The sequence below is a fragment of the Scleropages formosus genome, chromosome 1 (genome assembly GCF_900964775.1).
Source record: "Scleropages formosus chromosome 1, fSclFor1.1, whole genome shotgun sequence".
NCBI classification, from domain to species: domain Eukaryota; kingdom Metazoa; phylum Chordata; class Actinopteri; order Osteoglossiformes; family Osteoglossidae; genus Scleropages; species Scleropages formosus.
Window position 1 is genome coordinate 43339238 of NC_041806.1, and position 17373 is coordinate 43356610.

Below are 17373 nucleotides of genomic sequence, written 5' to 3' on the forward strand. Positions count from 1 at the left end.
AGACTTTTGCACAATACTGTGTGTATATATGTATATACACACACACACACACACACACACACACACACACACACACACCTTGTATACCTTGTACACACAAGATGATATGGTGTTATTATTGCATATTGTTTCTGATAGTGCTTGTGGCCAAATGCCAAGAAGGATAATGGAGGGCAATCACCTATCCAGCAGAGGTGGGATGCAAAGGCTTTGTGGGGACATCTATTAAGTGCCAACTGTAGACATTGGAGTGACAGGAACAAAGCTGAGTAAGGTACTGAAGGAGCTGACTGTGGAAGAAAAAAAAGATTACCTTCTGGCTGTGGCTAACAAGGAAAAATAAAGACTTGGGAATGTATCGTTCATGAAGGCTCTTGGAGGACTCTGAGAAGCGAAAGGGAGATGTTTGCTGTGGTCAGGGAGAAAGGACCGCTCTTGAATGAGATCAGTTCTAAGAAGAGCTGCAAGGGGTAGCAGAAAGACATCCCTGCCGCTGCAACACCACCAGGAGATGTTCTGGGATAACGGGGCCAGACATCGATGGGGTGTTTCCCAGCTGATGACTCTGCAGCTGGTCTGAAGGCACCATTTTAGGTGCAGTATTGTTCAGCAGGAAACAGACCAACCTATATATGTAACCTGCTCTGCTACCATGGAATTAGTGTATTTATTACATTTTCGGCCAATATCAATTAATTATGAGAATTGTTGTAATAAACAACATACAGAGCAATATTAAGCTAAAACCTAATAAAGACAAACAAACAATGTAACACACAATGCAAAACCACCTAAGTGCCGGTATACTGCAGGTCATTGCAGCTTGTTGCACTTCTGAACTTGGGTGGTAAAACGGCAAGATCTGAAATTTAAAGATACACAGGACAGAAAAGAGACACTGACTAGGTATTACATGATCAGTACAGGCATCCAAATTTTATTCCAGTGATATTATTTCCTTTTATAGTGTGGTATGAAAGATTTTGGATTCTGTTTGAGGATCTAAAACATGCCTTCCTCTTCTCAAGCTCAGTAGGAAACCGTGCTCAGTCTGTCTTGTGTGTCTTAAGACAGGACTGGTCTTCTTTCAGGTGAGTCTGAGGCAGAGAGGGCTGATGGACTCACTGGTTCTGTGGAAGGGTCACAGGTAGGAAAGGTCACAGGTGAGCTCTCCAAAACCAGAGTGGCTGCCGCAGAAGTTTTGTTCAGCAAATCTGCCTCCTGCTCCTCATCACCCTGGTTGGAGCGCATGTCTCTCAGTGGTATGCAGTGCTCACTGTCACTGATCTCAGGTGGCTTCTTGTCCTGAGGGTTCTGGCCAGATCGACTGGGTGACGTGGCCAGTTTGTACATGATGGGGAAGATGATGGAGGTGATGATGGCTGTGGCCAAGGACAGGTACATCAGCACTGGCAGCTCTTGCACCTTCCCTAACAGGAACCCAATGAGTGCTGGTAGGACCATTGTTCCTAGCACAGAGCCAACCAAGAACATCGCAGCTGAACGGCCTGTCACTGTGGTGTACTGCTTTAACCAGGAAATACCACTGGGGAAGGTAGTTGCCATAGAAGCCCCATACAAGGCAGTGCAGGACCACAGAATCACCATGTTACTGCTGAAGAGGGACAGCAGCAGGGAGGATAGGCTGCTGGCCAACAGGCTGAGTACAATCATGCTGCCTGGTTTCATGCAGGCCGCAAAGAAGATGGCCAGGCCACGAGTAGCAGCGTATGTGCCCCAGAACAGGGAGTTCAGTCCTGCTGCCTGTGATGTGTCCAGATGAATGTAGTCCTTGGCGTAGGTATAAATGAAGGAGCCGTAAGCCACCTCTGTGCCCACATACCAGAAGAAGAAGAAGGACAAGAAAAAAATGAGGACGTTGTGGTGTTTGGCCATAATCTGCTTCCCAGAGGTGGCCCTGGCTGGTTCCCGCAATAAGGTGATCCTGAAATACATGATAAAGAAGAGGAGGGAAACAAACAAGGCAAAGGCTCCAATCATGATGTAGGCCCACATAGACTTCAGAGTGCTGGACTCTGAATGGGTGAAATGAAGGATGGAGTCTAAGGATTTGTTTTCCATAGTGGTCACAGGGGAAATGGAAGAATTCTGAGTCAGGGTAAGTAGCTGGTTAGTCTTGGATCCCAAGATAGATTTCTCATGTGGCTGATCATCTTCTCCAAACAGCAGCTTGGCAATGATGGGTGCAGCAAAGGCCCCGGCAGCAAAACTGAAATGCAGAGCCTGCAGGATGGGTCCAGAACGCTCTCCCCAGGTGTTGAGGATGAGGACATTGCCTCCTAGAGAAACACAACACAACACAGCAGGTAGAGACATGAAAAACCTTGTAGTCAGGCACCATCAGCAGAATAAGCTTGCTATGTTGTTCTGGTAGGAAAGTGGGCTTAAATTGTAATCAGTCAAACTCAGCCCACCTACACTATGCTAAGTGAACAGTACTGAAGGGGTTTGCATGTGGATCAAATAGGTTATGCATCACTTTGCTCTCTGGTCCCTGACAAACAAGGTTATTGCAATCAGAAAAGCTGACAGTGAGCTTGAGATGAAAACTGTGGGAAAAGAAGAGAAAATAAAGAAAACAATATATACACATATAAATATCCATCCATCCATCCATCCATCTTCCTCCGCTTATCTGGGGCCGGGTTGCGGGGGCAGCAGTCCAAGCAGAGCCCCCCAGACTTCCCTCTCCCCACACACCTCCTCCAGTTCCTCTGGGGAAACCCCAAGGCGTTCCCAGGCCAGCTGGGAGACATAGTCTCTCCAATGTGTCCTGGGTCTGCCCCGAAGCCTCCTCACAGTGGGACATTCCCAGAACACCTCCCCAGGGAGGCACCCAGGAGGCATCCGGAACAGATGCCCGAGCCACCTCAACTGGCTCCTCTCGATGCGGAGGAGCAGCGGCTCTACTCCGAGCTCCTCCCGGGTGACTGAGCTCCTCACCCTATCCCTAAGGGTGCGCCCAGCCACTTTGCGGAGGAAACTCATTTCTGCCGCTTGTATCCGCGATCTCATTCTTTCGGTCATGATCCAGAGTTCATGACAATAGGTGAGGGTAGGAACGTAGATCGACCGGTAAATTGAGAGCTTCGCCTTACGACTCAGCTCCCTCTTCACCACAACAGACCGGTACAATGACCACATTACTGCAGACGCTGCACCGATCCATCCGTCAACCTGCCGCTCCATTTTTCCCTCACTTGTGAATAAGACCCCGAGATACTTAAACTCCTCCACTTGAGGGAGCAACTCCCCCCTAACCTGGAGGGGGCAATCCACCTTTTTCCGACTGAGAACCATGGCCTCGGATTTGGTGGTGCTGATTCTCATCCCCGCCGCTTCGCATTCAGCTGCAAACCTCTCCAGTGCACGCTGTAAGTCTTGATTTGATGAAGCCAACAGGACCACATTGTCCGCAAAAAGCAGAGACGAGATCAGGTGGCCACCAAAACAGACACCCTCCGTTCCCTGGCTGCGCCTAGAAATTCTGTCCATGAAAATAATGAACAGAATCGGTGACAAAGGGCAGCCCTGGTGGAGTCCAACATGCACCAGGGACAGGTCTGACTTACTGCCGGCAATATGAACCAAGCTCCTGCTCCGGTCATACAGGGAATGAACAGCCCGTAGCAGCGAGCCCTGGAGCCCATAATCCCGAAGCACCCCCCGCAGGATCCCACGAGGGACACGGTCGAATGCCTTCTCCAGGTCCACAAAACACATGTGGACTGGTTGCGCAAACTCCCATGAACCCTCCAACACCCTAGTGAGGGTATAGAGCTGGTCCAGTGTTCCACGGCCAGGGCGAAAGCCGCATTGCTCCCCCTGAATCCGAGGTTTGACTATCGGTCGAATTCTCCTCTCCAGTACCCCGGCATAGACTTTCCCAGGGAGGCTGAGGAGTGTGATCCCCCTATAGTTGGAACACACTCTCCGGTGCCCCTTCTTAAAAAGAGGGATCGCCACCCTGGTCTGCCAGTCCAGAGGCACCGTTCCCGAACTCCACGCAATGCTGCAGAGGCGTGTCAGCTAAGACAGCCCCACAACATCCAGAGACCTGAGAAACTCGGGGCGGATCTCATCCACCCCCGGAGCCTTGCCGCCGAGGAGTTTTTTGACTACCTCAGCAACTTCAGCCAGGGTAATGGACGAGACCCCCTCCAAGTCCCCAGTCTCAGCTTCCTCTGCAGAAGGCATGTCGGAGGGATTGAAGAGATCCTCAAAGTACTCCTTCCACCGCCCGACGACATCCTCAGTTGAGGTCAGCAGCGCACCACTTCCACTGTAAAGTGTTGGCGGAACACTGCTTCCCCCTTCTGAGCCGCCAGATGGTTTGCCAGAATCTCTTTGAGGCCGACCGGAAGTCTTCCTCCATGGCCTCGCCGAACTCCTCCCAGGCCCGAGTTTTTGCTGCGGAGACCGCCAGAGCCGCGTTCCGCTTGGCCTGCTGGTACCCGTCAGCTGCCTCAGGCGTCCCATAGGCCAGCCAGGCCCGATAGAACTCCTTCTTCAACTTGACGGCATCCCTTACCTCCGGTGTCCACCACCGTGTTCGGGGATTGCCACCGCGACAGGTGCCGGAGACTTTACGGCCGCAGCTCCGGACTGCCGCCCCGACAATGGAGGTGTGCAACATAGTCCATTTGGACTCAATGTCCCCAGTCTCCCTCGGGATCTGGTTGAAGCTCTGTCGGAGGTGGGAGTTGAAAACCTCTCTGACAGGGGCCTCTGCCAAACATTCCCAACAAACGCTCACTATGCGTTTGGGCCTGCCAGGTCTGTCCAGCTTTTTCCCCCACCATAGAATCCAACTCACCACCAGGTGGTGATCAGTTGACAGCTCTGCCCCTCTCTTCACCCGAGTGTCCAAACATATGGCTGAAGATCAGAAGAAATGACTACAAAGTCGATCATCGACCTCCGACCTAGGGTGTCCTGGTGCCACGTGCACTGATGGACACCCTTATGCTTGAACATGGTGTTTGTTATGGACAAACCGTGACTAGCACAGAAATCCAATAACAACTCACCACTCGGGTTCAGATCAGGGAGGCCGTTCCTCCCAATCACGCCCCTCCGGGTGTCACTGTCGCTGCCCACGTGGGCGTTAAAGTCCCCCAGTAGAACGACAAAGTCCCTAGTGGGAGCGCTTTCCAGCACACCCCCCAGGGACTCTAAAAAGGCCGGGTACTCTGCACTGCCGTTAGGCGCATAAGCACAAATGACAGTGAGAGACCGTTCCCCGACCTGAGGGCGCAGGGAGACGACCCTCTCATTCACTGGGGTAGACTCCAACACATGGCGGCTGAACTGGGAGGCTATTAACAAGCCCACACTGGCCCGCCGTCTCTCACCCTGGCCAACGCCAGAAGAGTGGAGAGTCCACCCCTGGTCGAAAAGAGTGGTTCCAGAACCCAAGCTGTGAGTGGAAGTGAGCCCGACTATATCTAGACGGTATCTCTCAACTTCCCGCACCAGCTTAGGCTCCTTCCCCGCCAGTGAGGTGACATTCCAAGTCCCAAAAACCAGAGTTGGCGACCGAGGTTTTGGTCAGCCGGGCACTCGGCCCCAACCACCGCCCAAATCACAATGCACCGGCCCCTTACGGTCTCTCCGGCAGGTGGTGAGCCCACCGAAGAGCGGCTCCACGTCATGGCTTCGGGGGCATAGACCTGGCCACCAGGTGCTCGCATGTGAGCTCCCCCCCAGGCCTGGCTCCAGGGTGGGGCCCCGGTGACCCCATACTGGGCAGGGTAAACGAAAGCCTTGGTTTAGTTGTCATCATAAGGGGCTTTTGAACCGCACTTTGTCCCATCTGTCATCCAGGGCCTGTTTGCCATGGGAGACCCTACCAGGGGTATATAGCCCCAGGCAACATAGCTCCTGAAATCATTCAGGCACTCAAACACCTCCAGCACAGTAAGGTGGCGGTTCAAGGAGGGGACTTATAAATACATATGAATATGTGTGTGTGTGTGTGTGTGTGTGTGTGTGTGTGTGTATATATATATATATATATATATATATACACACCTTGCATACCTTGTATACACAAGATGATATGGTGTTGTTATTGCATATTGTTTCTGATAGTCATTAATTCTGTGCACTTGTCACCCTCTAGCAATCAAATTCATCTGCCTTCTCTCTGCTCCTACCTGTATTTAGAGAACCCATGGATATTCCAATACAAGACATCAACGCAGTGAGTAGTACTGCATTTCTGCAGAATGGAATTGCAGCCATACCAAAAGCTGTGAGCAGCATTGAAAACCCTGGGAAAAACAATAACAGGACAACATTATATGGGAGTTGATCAACTGCTACACCCCAGCTAGACCCCTTCGCTAGTCTACATCAGCTCACTTGGTGGTCCCACGCACGAAAGGTAAAGCAGGGAAGTTCTCGGTTCTGGCTCCATTGTGGTGGAACGACCTTCCCCTCTCGCTCAGAACTGCAGAAACTCTGTCTACATTCAAGAAGTGTCTGAAAACTCACCTTTTCCGGACCCATTTTGCCCAAGATCTCTCCAGCTCATGTATGGTGTAAATGTTCGTGCACTGTAACTTCATGAGCATCACCAGATAAAGCCTTTAATCAGCCACTACTCCGACATTGTATTTGCTTGTCTGTGTATCTTATAATATTTAAAAAAAAAAAAAATGGTAGGAGAGTATCAGGATCTGTCTATCCTGTGTTTTATGCACCTACTTGAATGATGAACCTCGGTGCAGCAAGTGGTAGGTAACAAATTAGGTTTGCTTGAGTCTCATGTCTGCAGCTCTGTCCGTTTCTCTTAATGTAATGCATAAATTGTACTTTTGCTGAGATCTATGTCACTTTGGACAAAAGCGTCTGCTAAATGAATAAATGTAAATGTAATGAGTTAAGAATATGCAACATAAATGGCTCAATTGTTGAAAAAACATAAAGAAACTGGACGCTGTTCATTTAAATCTGAAAGAGTAAGAGCTGTAATAGTAAGACAGGTTTGTAAATATCAGATTAACTGGAGACCTGGCCATCAAATGAACAAATCCGATCTTCAGGATTCTCAAACACACTCATTCAGATGCAGATACACATTATTTGTGTTTAAATTTATTTTCATGTTATTGATCAAAGCATATTGTGTACAGTACTGGTACTCTTAGAAGTTACAATGTCCATTTTAAATCGTCTGCTGCAACGTGATTGAACTGTTTGACAAGCCATTTGACCAAGAGGACTTTGATAGCCAACGTTTTTATTCATTCGTTTAATTATACCCCAAGACTTTTTCACTAGCAATATAAGTACCGAGCATAGGGTGGTTTGTGGTTTAATGTTCCACTAAGAATTCAGACCTTTATCCTTTTGGTTTCAAGTTCTGCCTTCATCTTACCGTGCTACATCTAAGGGAGCTGAAAGTTCAAGCATCTCAAATGGGCCGCTGGCAACAAGTTATATGGGTTTTGTGTAGGCATTATATGGAGGAGCTACTATAAGTGCTAAGTAATAGACCAACTCCTCCTCTCCACTTCCACATGCTTTCTGGAGCACAAAAGGTACCTGTTATTCTGAGACCATCTGTGTTTTAAGGCAGGGGTTTCAACCGGAGTCCTTCTATGCCATTTGTTGGTTTTTATTCCACTTTATTTCACTTGAACTGTTGCTTACTGGGTGTTGATACTTTAGATTTAGCATTTTTTTTATTGTTTGGTCAGTATTTATAAATTCATTGGTATCTAGTTTATTTGTGACTATGTGTTCATTTACCTGATACTTTTCTCATATGTGATTTAATGTGAACACTAAGCTATTTACAATCATTTACCCATTTACAGTGCCCTGAAAAAGTATTTGCTCCCTTCCAGGTTTCCTGTTTTTGACACTGAAAGTTTCTATTACCTGAACCAAAATCCAACATAAGAAAAAGCGCACTCGAGTTAATAAATGACACATTTAAAATTTGTGTTTAATTCTATTTTTATAATGAACAATGATATCCAACACCAAAAAAGCGTGAAAAAGTAATTGCCCTCATACACTTAACTGGTTGTGGCACCTTTAGTTGCAATGACTGCAACTAAATGCTTCCAATCACACCTTAACAACATTGTGGGGGAATTTTAGCACACACTTCCTTGCACAAATGATTTAATGGTAAATTATCAAGTACAATATGCTACTTTTTAGGTCTTGTCACAGCATCTTTGTTGAGTTTAGATCTTGACTTTTGCTAGGTCACTCGAAAACTTTAATATTGCTTCTTTTCAGCAATTCTCATGAGGACTTTCTCATGTGTCTTGGAGCATAGTCCATCATGTTCAGCATGATCCAATTATGGTTCAGCTTCAGCTCATGGATGAAGGATAAGACATGCTCCTTATGGATTTTTTTTTATAAAGGGCAGAATTCATGGAAAACCTGTCTTACCATTACAGCTCTTACTCTTTCAGATTTAAATGAACAGTTAATTCAGTTTTTCTTAAGATGAATGTGACCATGCTTTACAGAGGTAAACACAAAAATAGCATTTAGAGTTTTCTTTAACCCTCCATGATCAGCCATTAACATGTCTGAATTTTGTGCACATCATGTCACTCATTCTATCGACAGCTATATCATGTCAAAAAGCTGTAGTGCATCAAAAAAAAAAAAAAATCAGCATACACACGGGTTCATAAGGACCAGGGTTTAAAACTGCACTAAGACATGCACTGTTCTTCGGTGGCTGCCAGTGTGGAGCCTTACCCAGCAAGATGTGGTGGTTCATGACCTCTAAAAGGAACCCAGCTAACAGGGAGCCTCCCATGGAACCTGCGGAGCGGCCCAAAAAGATATGGGAGATGTTGCTGATGTTCTGTTTCACATTGATGGCCAGGTCTCCAAGAGTGGGCCCCAGAACTGAAATACTCATCCCCTGGAATACAATGAGGAACAAAAACAAGAAAATTTAAAAGCTCATGCCCTGGAACAGTATGATGAACAAAAACAAGAAATGTATTTTAATTTAACATCAAACTCTTACTTCTGATGTTGTCTACAATGTTTGTGCTTTGCTAATGACCACGTTTGTAATTGCTGTCACAACATTCCAGTTTTTGTCATGTACTATCATACTTCAAATAGGCCTGTACCGAATTCAGATACGTTTAAAGATCTGATCATGAATTGATGACTGACAAGACATGAGAGATGATAAATAATTTGGCAAATCTCTCTGCTTCTTTTATGTAAAACTAGGGAAGCTGCATTCTGGGGGCATTCTAATTCTCAAAGATATGATGATATGTGGCACAGATTCCAGTTAATTTTTATTTTACACCAATCTACTACCAGATGTAGCAGAACTATGGTGTGGTGTTCTAGGTCATGATTTGACTAATACGGTTCTGGGGAACACATCAAAATTCAAACACACTTGAATAACGAAAGTAGGAGAAGTCAGCAGGTCATATCGGTAACTTTTCTGGTAGGATTGGCTCAGAGGGTTGGGTTGCTGTATGATCCATGTCTTTAAATACCACCCCATTCATAGCAACAGAGAAACATGTTTCACCTCCAGGGCAACATCAACGAAATCAAGTTACATTTAAACAAAACCCTTTAGAAGACCAACTGTAGCACTGTGGTTTAAGCCGTTTGAGTGGGAGAAATGTTAATCAGAAATTAACCAGTTCAAGATCCAGGAAAGGACTGGTGTTGTACTTGAGCAGGAAAACTGTGAAAATTAGGTTTTGCTAAAACATTATTTCATATTTGAATTGGGGCAACATGATGATGCAGTGGGTAGACCTGGTCCCTAACACCATGTGGACTTTGGGTTTAGATGTGGGTTCGAATATCATTTAAATCGAAATTTCATTTCTTTCACCACTGCAGGTCTAATTGCAAAACTGTTCAGTTATTCATAAATCAAAGTACTGTTCATACAGGCTAACATGAGGTACTGAAACATACCTAAATTAAAAAGAGACTCTTTTTCTGGAGTTATGGATGTTTTGCAGTACATAATGGCTAAAGTGAAAGACACTAAGACTAAGAAACCATGAACACAACTTATTAAAATATTATCAGAATAAAAAGCAGAATCACTTTTCGTATTGGTGAGGGATATAAACAACAAAATAGAGTCATCGATATCTATAAAAGTGTAGCACTGACATGATCAATACCAATATCAATACAGAAATTATTATGAATATTACCAGTCCGAGGAAGGAGGCACAGGCAGTCACAGTGATCATCCATCGGCTGCAGACCCCAGGACCCCTCAGGGAGCTGTCTGCCCTGCGACACCTCTTCATGACACTCTTGTGTCCTACAGAGTCAGTCCCATGGAGTCAATTTCATTTCACCACATAGATTGGAAGCAAAAACATTATCAAAAATGACGGTTAAATATAGTTATATAGGTGGGTCTGGGGTTCGAGTCCCGCTTGGGGTGCCTTGCGACGGACTGGAGTCCCATCTAGAGCGTGTCCCCTCCCTCTCGGCCTTGCACCCTGTATTTCTGGGTTAGGCTCCGATTCACCGCGACCCTGCTTGGTACAAGCGGCTTCAGACTCTGTGTGTGTGTGTGTATAGTTATATAAGGCAATATTCAGCCTCTGATCTTTTTCTTATTCTACTTCCTTATAGGCACAAATCACAAAGAGGGCATGGTAAAGAGAGCAATAAGCTTCTGTGGATCGTTTCCCAGCCAATCCATAAAATGGTGCTAATCCTGGAGGAGTATGGTTCTGGCACCAGTACAACACCAATAAACAGACATCAGTAATGAACTGGTGAGGCAGTGATAAGAAAATAGCATGGCATTAGAAAGGCACCGGTAAGAAACCAGTAAGGCAGTGTCTCAGTCTCAGAAGCAATAAAGACTGCTTAGCATTCTCATTTTCCTCAATCTGTCTGCAGCATCTGCAACAACCACCCGATCAAACTTCCCTCAGAAGAATAACTTAGAATCAAAGGATCATCACTGGACTGCTTTGACCGCTACCAAACAGGAAGATCATAGCAAGTACTTTGGAGATGACACACATCTCCTCCTCCTCTTTTCCCAAACCTGATCTAGATAGTCTATTATTCTATTTTCTTGCACTGCAGCATTCTTCTCTGATATCTCCATCTGGATCTACAGTTTTACAGCTCACCCCTCCAAAGACCAAAATCTCTCTTCTTGTCCATCCACCTGTCATGAACTTACCAACCTGGAGAACTTTCATTTCATCCACCTCATTAGTATAAAGGATATTCATTCTCAGTTGTTGAAGGTATAATTGCAAGGTCCTGTCAAGGGGATGGATATCAGCTCCTCAACAACTTAAAAAATTCCTTTATATCAGTGTATCCTAGTTCTTTTCTGCAGTAGGAACAGAATTAATTTCAGGTAATCAGTTAAACATGATGTTCCTCATAAGGTGTGGGAATATTGCATTGAATTCGTTTTAAACCATATTCATTGCTTTAAAAAAACATAATTTAATATGTTTTTCAAACACTCACCTCTCAGTATCCTGGGCTGGTTAGGAACACTTCAGATCAAATTAAATTATTTCCATTACAAGTACCAGTATCCAAGAAATGTATTCCTCAGTTCTGACAAAAATAGTTGCTCTTATGGAGCTTGTTGCAAGACATACACAGTATTACAAAAAATTCCATAGGTCAGATATTCTGCAAAATATCAATGTGTCATGGAACTGTGGTATCGTCACAGTAACAATGTAAGTCACTTTTGAGAAAAGCATCAGCTAAATGAATAAATGTAAATGTAAGAGACTTGGGCTTCAGAAAGAATCATGTACAGAACAGTCTTTCCCCAACTTACACAGGTAATGCTTTCCGGAAAAACCCTTTGTAAGGTGAATTCTCAAAAATCAAACAAAAAACTACCATTAGTTTCAATACTACACTTTCTATGCATTCCTAAGCTCCAAAAGTGACATTCATTTATACTAAAATGTCACTCAATCCCATTAAAATGGACACATTTGCTTCGGTATTAATTGTTATATCGCAACATAAATCAGTTTCCCTTCTTTATTTACTGCATAGCATTGTATGGCTGTTGGCCTATACTCATTAAGCTCTTTTTTAGGTATTATGTAGTACACGAGTAACAAAGCGTGAGTTTACATGTCCCAATTTGACCAACACTCCAAAGACATGTTCAGGTGAAGTGGTCCGTGTGTGTGTGTAGTATATTGCTCTGCTGCTGACAAAAACCATGTTAACCCTGTCACCTTTATGAACTTTATAGGTTATGGGGGGGTGTGGGGGTGTGGTGGCATGGCAGATTGACCAGTGCTTGCTGTGTGGTGGGTCTAGGGTTCGAGCCTTGCTTGGGGTGCCTCATAGTGGACTTGACCCTGTACTCCGTGTTGCCGGATAAGGTTCCAGCTCACCACAATCCCACTCAGGACAAGCAGTTGCAGACATTGGTCAGTCATGATACTAATCTATAGAATAACGTACAAATAATTATGTACCCAGTTAGGTAATGCTTTACTGTATCATCTTGCTCAATGGAAGTAGAGCAAGAGGTGGATTGGAACCTGGACCCTTAGAATACATGATGAGAGCTCTCAGCAATGTAGCAGAAGGAATGTAAGTAAGTGAAGGGATTCATGACACTTTCACCTTAGGTATAATTTTATCTAGTGTCTTATGTGGGTTTTTTTGATAGGGGAGTCATTCCTGAGACAGATATTAAAAGTGTACGTAACTAGCATCAGTATGAAACAAGAAATATGTACTTTTAGAGTCTTGGGAAAAGCTTGAGAATTCTTTACTCTGTTAAAAATCAGTCATACAATTTGCATAATACATAGTATATTGCATATGATAAAACAAAAATCAGTGAGAAGGACAAGACATAGTGTGCCAGAAAAGACAGGAATGGGGGACCATTAATTACTAAAACACAAAATCACTATTTCCCAGCATCTATTTGTTTTTATCTCACTCTGTAAAAGTTAACTGCTTGTTTAAGTGAAGGTCATGGTGGTCTGGACCCTATCCCAGAAGCACAGGGCAATAGGCTGAAGAGGGTCATTAAATTTTATCAGTCATAGAAATTGTTATAGTTGTAGAAATTGTTAACCATGGTAACCGGTAATATCTTGTATGGGATACCAGTCCATCACAATCTATTTGTTTTATGTTGCTGGCAATTGAAAAAAATTTGAGGCACAAAATGAAGGAAAATAAACATCTAAAAATATACAGTTATAATGATTGATATAAAATACTGAGCAGCAGCCTGGAGGCACAGGTAATGATACAGAACACTGCATAAGCAAGTCATAAACATGGTTAAGTGACACTTGCATGGTATTAATATAGTATTCTGTTTATTGTCTTAATATACACTCAACTAAACGGTTTTTGGACTTTTGCCACCTTCTAAAACAGGGATTCTTAACCTTTTTCCCTTCATACTTCACCTGAAAGTCAACTTAATGTTTATACCTCCCATCCTTCCCAAAATTAATCGATGACCCAATTAAGACCTAATTAAGATGATGGATTTTATCACAAGCTCACTGCTCACACATACAAAAATATAATAGTAAATAAATATGAGCAATTAATGGTCAATTTTAATTATAAATAATTGTAAACAATCAAATTTTATCCTGTGATGAAGCAATTGCAATAAATTTTCTGGGAGGCACCTCACACCTCCCCAGGTTAAGAACCCCTGCTCTAAAAAGCAGAAATATTTATAAAACATGTAAACTTTAACAAGTTTTACATCATATTTTCCGAAGTACTGTAACATTGTCAGATACATCTTTGGAATGACAGATTTATTAAATGTTTTGGATTAGAACAATCTATCATTTGCCCTTTTAAACTGTGTACCTGAATTGTGCCCATTTTAAAAATGTGAATAAATAATTATACACTTCATATGAGTCACTATTTCAAAAGTGAAATTATAGTTCCTTTAACTGGGGTATGATCTTATATGAAAAAGTAGAGTTCCGCAAGCCACTTCCCAAAACAGTCATACTATTACCAGTATTAAAATTTTTGGACCATGCTATTCTGTGGTAAAACTTTAGAAATTACTTTAAAAATGAAAACATATGCAAATAAACAAAAATAAACAAAGACGTAAACAATAATAAACAAAGAAGTATTAGTATACAAATTGCTTTTTTGAGGCCATTCTAAAACACGCTATGGTCTTTCTTCAGAGTCCTGTATTATATGAGAAACTTCTGTGAAAAGCCCAGAAATACACAAAACCAATAATCTGACCTTCAATTTTCTTATAACATTGACCCCAATATAACCACACTGTATCTCATATTACATTTCAATTTATTGGTGTGAAATAAGATCAGATTGACATTTCACAATGAACCATTTCTTAAACTATAATTACGGTAAATTTGACATGAATTTCAGTAATTGCAGTTGTTTGTTAGTAATAAGACAACATTAACACAATCAAAAAAATTCATGCAGCTATATGTTGAATATAATTTTTGCAGAAATTTTCAAGTATCATGGCACTACAATATAAATGTTTCTTTACTGGCTTTTTATGTAAATGTTCCAGTACACCTGACGCAACTGTGATACATCTGGATTTTCACGATGAAGAATCTTTTCCTTAAGCTGGACATCAGCTCGTACGCTGTCTCACAAGCTGTCCTTCTTAACGGTGTCATGATGCAATGATGCACAATGAGCAGAATGTTGCCTATTTAACATCCGCAGCTGTAAAATGCTACTGAGACGGACACTCATCCCTCAAACGATGCCATGAGTTGGTGTTCTGGAATTATTCCCTTCTGATTTTAAGACAAAATTCCAAAAGTTCTCATGCTATTTTGAGGTAGGTTGTACTGCAAGTGGTATTTAGAAAAGAAAAATTTACGGAAAATTGAGACGGGCAAATTATAATTTTTTTTTTCTTTTCTTTTTCACTCTCAAAGTGATTTTTGTGTTTCCGCTGCCAAAACCAGGCCAGAAACGGCAAAGAGTCAGTTTTAAAGAGTTTCTCCATTAAACTTGTCACAAATTTATAAATTTGACACCTGCAGAAATAACACGCAGGGGATGATTTAGAGTTTTCTGACAAAACTTACAGGACGGTAAAGAGAAACTGCACCACAGCACAAATGTTGCACAGCAGATAATATAAATGGCCCTTCTTGAATTATCACTGCTTTACTGTATTTAAGGAGCACCATTAGAAGCTGAATGTAATTCTCTGTCCGCAGGTCCTTAGCCTGTTTAATACATTTAAGGCCAGTACCTATTTATTATGGCAATTGCTTTAATAAACAGAAAATGCACAACAATGCCAAGCTGAAATCTAAAAAAAAGCTAAATAAATAAGAATACAACTAAGATCATGGTATAGTTTCTGATTTACACATTTTTGGTATTTAGATTTATAATCGGTAGCGCCGGTCAAAATTTTGTAGAAATGCTCAGCTGAATTTTTCATGATGCCACTTTTGAAATATGACGGAATCAGACGGATATAGACGGATGACCTATGGTAAACCGGAAACTGGCTTTACCATGGTGCTGGTAGTACAATCGTGTCTTTTGGTACGTGCAGATATTAAGACGGTACGTCTTTACACATCTCGCTTGCTGACTGAAATAATACTTTTAATTCATCTGCTGCTTGTTATCAGTCACATAAGAGCTCCTTCACATCCACATTGCATAGCGAAAGCCTGAAACTCCCGTACCATGCCTGCACACCGCGTTTACCACAAAGGGTCGGGTTTCCAGTCAGTAAAAGTAAGGTGAGGCTCGCGACTCGCGCACACCGAGAAAGCATTAAAGGTGAGTTTGGCTCGGAAAAGCTGGGCACGGATCACTGGGTGGCCCTGCACTGTGTCACGTGCCCTCTCTGCAATATTTGGCAAAAACAGGATTCCACACAATTCCAAGAGCCCTCTAATGCAGAGCACACTTCCTTGAAGTGATACTGTAGCTCAGGTTATAGTTTCCACAAATCCACTGCATGCTGAAAACTACTAATATTTTTTTTAAAGCCTCCCAAAACCACGCTGCGCACTGTAGTAAAAAACTAATTTCTCCATCTTTTGACACACGTAGAAAAAATAAATGCAGGTTTCTTTCCCAAAAAGCGCAAGCAGCATTTGCGTTCTTTTTTAAATTTCACGACCTTAGGCATTGCCTGGATCTCAGTTGTGCTGCATGACGACCTGGCGATTCATATCAATACATGACACTGTATGTGCCAGTCCCTTAAGGTTTGGTAATAGCCTGCTCCAGTGCACGGTACATCCTGGTGAACGTGGCGCGTACCAGGGCACACTGGAGGTGCGACAGCTAATTCCAGTCTCTTTGGCCAAAGAAAGGTTCGACACACACTCTGCGTTTCTCACAGGCATTCGGGTTGGGGAGTTCCCAGGGGAAGTGTGTGGTGGGCCCTACGGCTCATTCCCTCGGTGAGAGCATCACCTAAGAATGCTCCTGACGGCTCCATCCTGGCTTGAGTCTTCCGATTCAAGTTTCATTTCAATAAGAAACGTTTCAAGCTCCAATTAAAAACTTGCTAATGAAGACGTCGAGTTATAATGCATAGCCTGGTCTTACATTACGCAACTTTTCTTACCTATTTTTCGTTGCTGTAAAAACAGTACCTGTCCTGCAAAAGTAGCAACGTTTTTCCATTCTTCCCACTTTTCAGTAGCCAGAAGAACAATGGAAAAAGCACGGTAATGCATAGCTCATTATGATCACATTCATTTCAGTTGTGCATTTAAGTAGGATGCGTGGATGTTGTACTACTTCATATCTCCTCCTTACTTTCACTGCGACAGCAGTCGGTCCGAGATCTGCGAATATGACGGGTGTGTGTGTGTGTGTGTGTACAAAATGTGACTCAGATGACAGATTCAGGGTCTGGCGTCTTCTCCACGCTAGCGTCCTCCACCGGACACTTGCTGTCGTTCTTGTGCTCCAGCATGGACTGTGCCGTCTCACCCTCGGACTTGAGCGCTCTCCTCTTGCGGCGGGATTCCACCCAGGGGATGAGGCACAGTGTGGCTCCGCCTATCATGGGAGGGATCCCAGCGAGGTAGAAGGCCACGTCGTAGGAACCCAGCCTGTCCCGCAGGAATCCTGGGAAAAGAAAGCCAGAGGAACAATAGGGAATATCAGTGGGCTCGATACCAATGAGCCAAACAGTAAAGAATACCGAACATCAGTCTGTATACACGTTTCAACAGGAAAATTCTAATGCTGGACCATTAGAGAGAAAAATGTACATCTCACCAAATAATAGAGTAAAACATGTTTCCGGTGATCAGGTTGTTGAGGACAAGTATACAGTGTGAAGGGTAAAATCCTTTTAGAAAT

The 17373-nt window shown here is 43.4% G+C and overlaps 2 protein-coding genes across 4 annotated transcripts in view; both read right to left on the bottom strand.

Moving 5' to 3' along the window:
* Positions 1-1256: 1256 nt before the first annotated feature.
* Positions 1257-17021, bottom strand: LOC114910934 (sodium-dependent glucose transporter 1-like). The gene is made up of 5 exons (XM_029253525.1): positions 16999-17021; positions 8758-8926; positions 6180-6296; positions 1329-2300; positions 1257-1282 (listed from the first exon to the last, which is right to left on the bottom strand). The coding sequence occupies exons 2-5, from the start codon at positions 8921-8923 to the stop codon at positions 1257-1259; spliced, it is 1281 nt and encodes a 426-aa protein (XP_029109358.1). The 5' UTR covers positions 8924-8926; positions 16999-17021.
* slc16a10 (solute carrier family 16 member 10) overlaps positions 5977-17373 on the bottom strand; it is a 39189-nt gene continuing 27792 nt past the window's right edge. The window contains exons 6-7 of one of the 3 annotated variants that reach the window (XM_029255198.1): positions 16866-17136; positions 5977-6010 (exon numbers count right to left, since the gene is read on the bottom strand). In XM_029255198.1, coding sequence (XP_029111031.1) covers positions 16898-17136 — 239 coding nt within the window. In that variant the 3' untranslated portion in view covers positions 5977-6010; positions 16866-16897. Of the gene's footprint in view, positions 6023-12780; positions 17137-17373 lie in introns of those variants that run through there. The other 2 variants (XM_029255202.1, XM_029255195.1) reach the window with 2 other exon arrangements.

Bases quoted from the DNA above. Each gene is read 5' to 3' on its own strand.
- LOC114910934 (XM_029253525.1), bottom strand. From the start codon at position 8,923: ATGAGTATTTCAGTTCTGGGGCCCACTCTTGGAGACCTGGCCATCAAT. The intron at 6,297-8,757 runs GTAAGGCTCCAC...TGTTTTTCCCAG, and splicing joins GAACCACCACATCTTGCTGG to GGTTTTCAATGCTGCTCACA. The intron at 2,301-6,179 runs GTAGGAGCAGAG...GTGTTTCTCTAG, and splicing joins CATGGGTTCTCTAAATACAG to GAGGCAATGTCCTCATCCTC.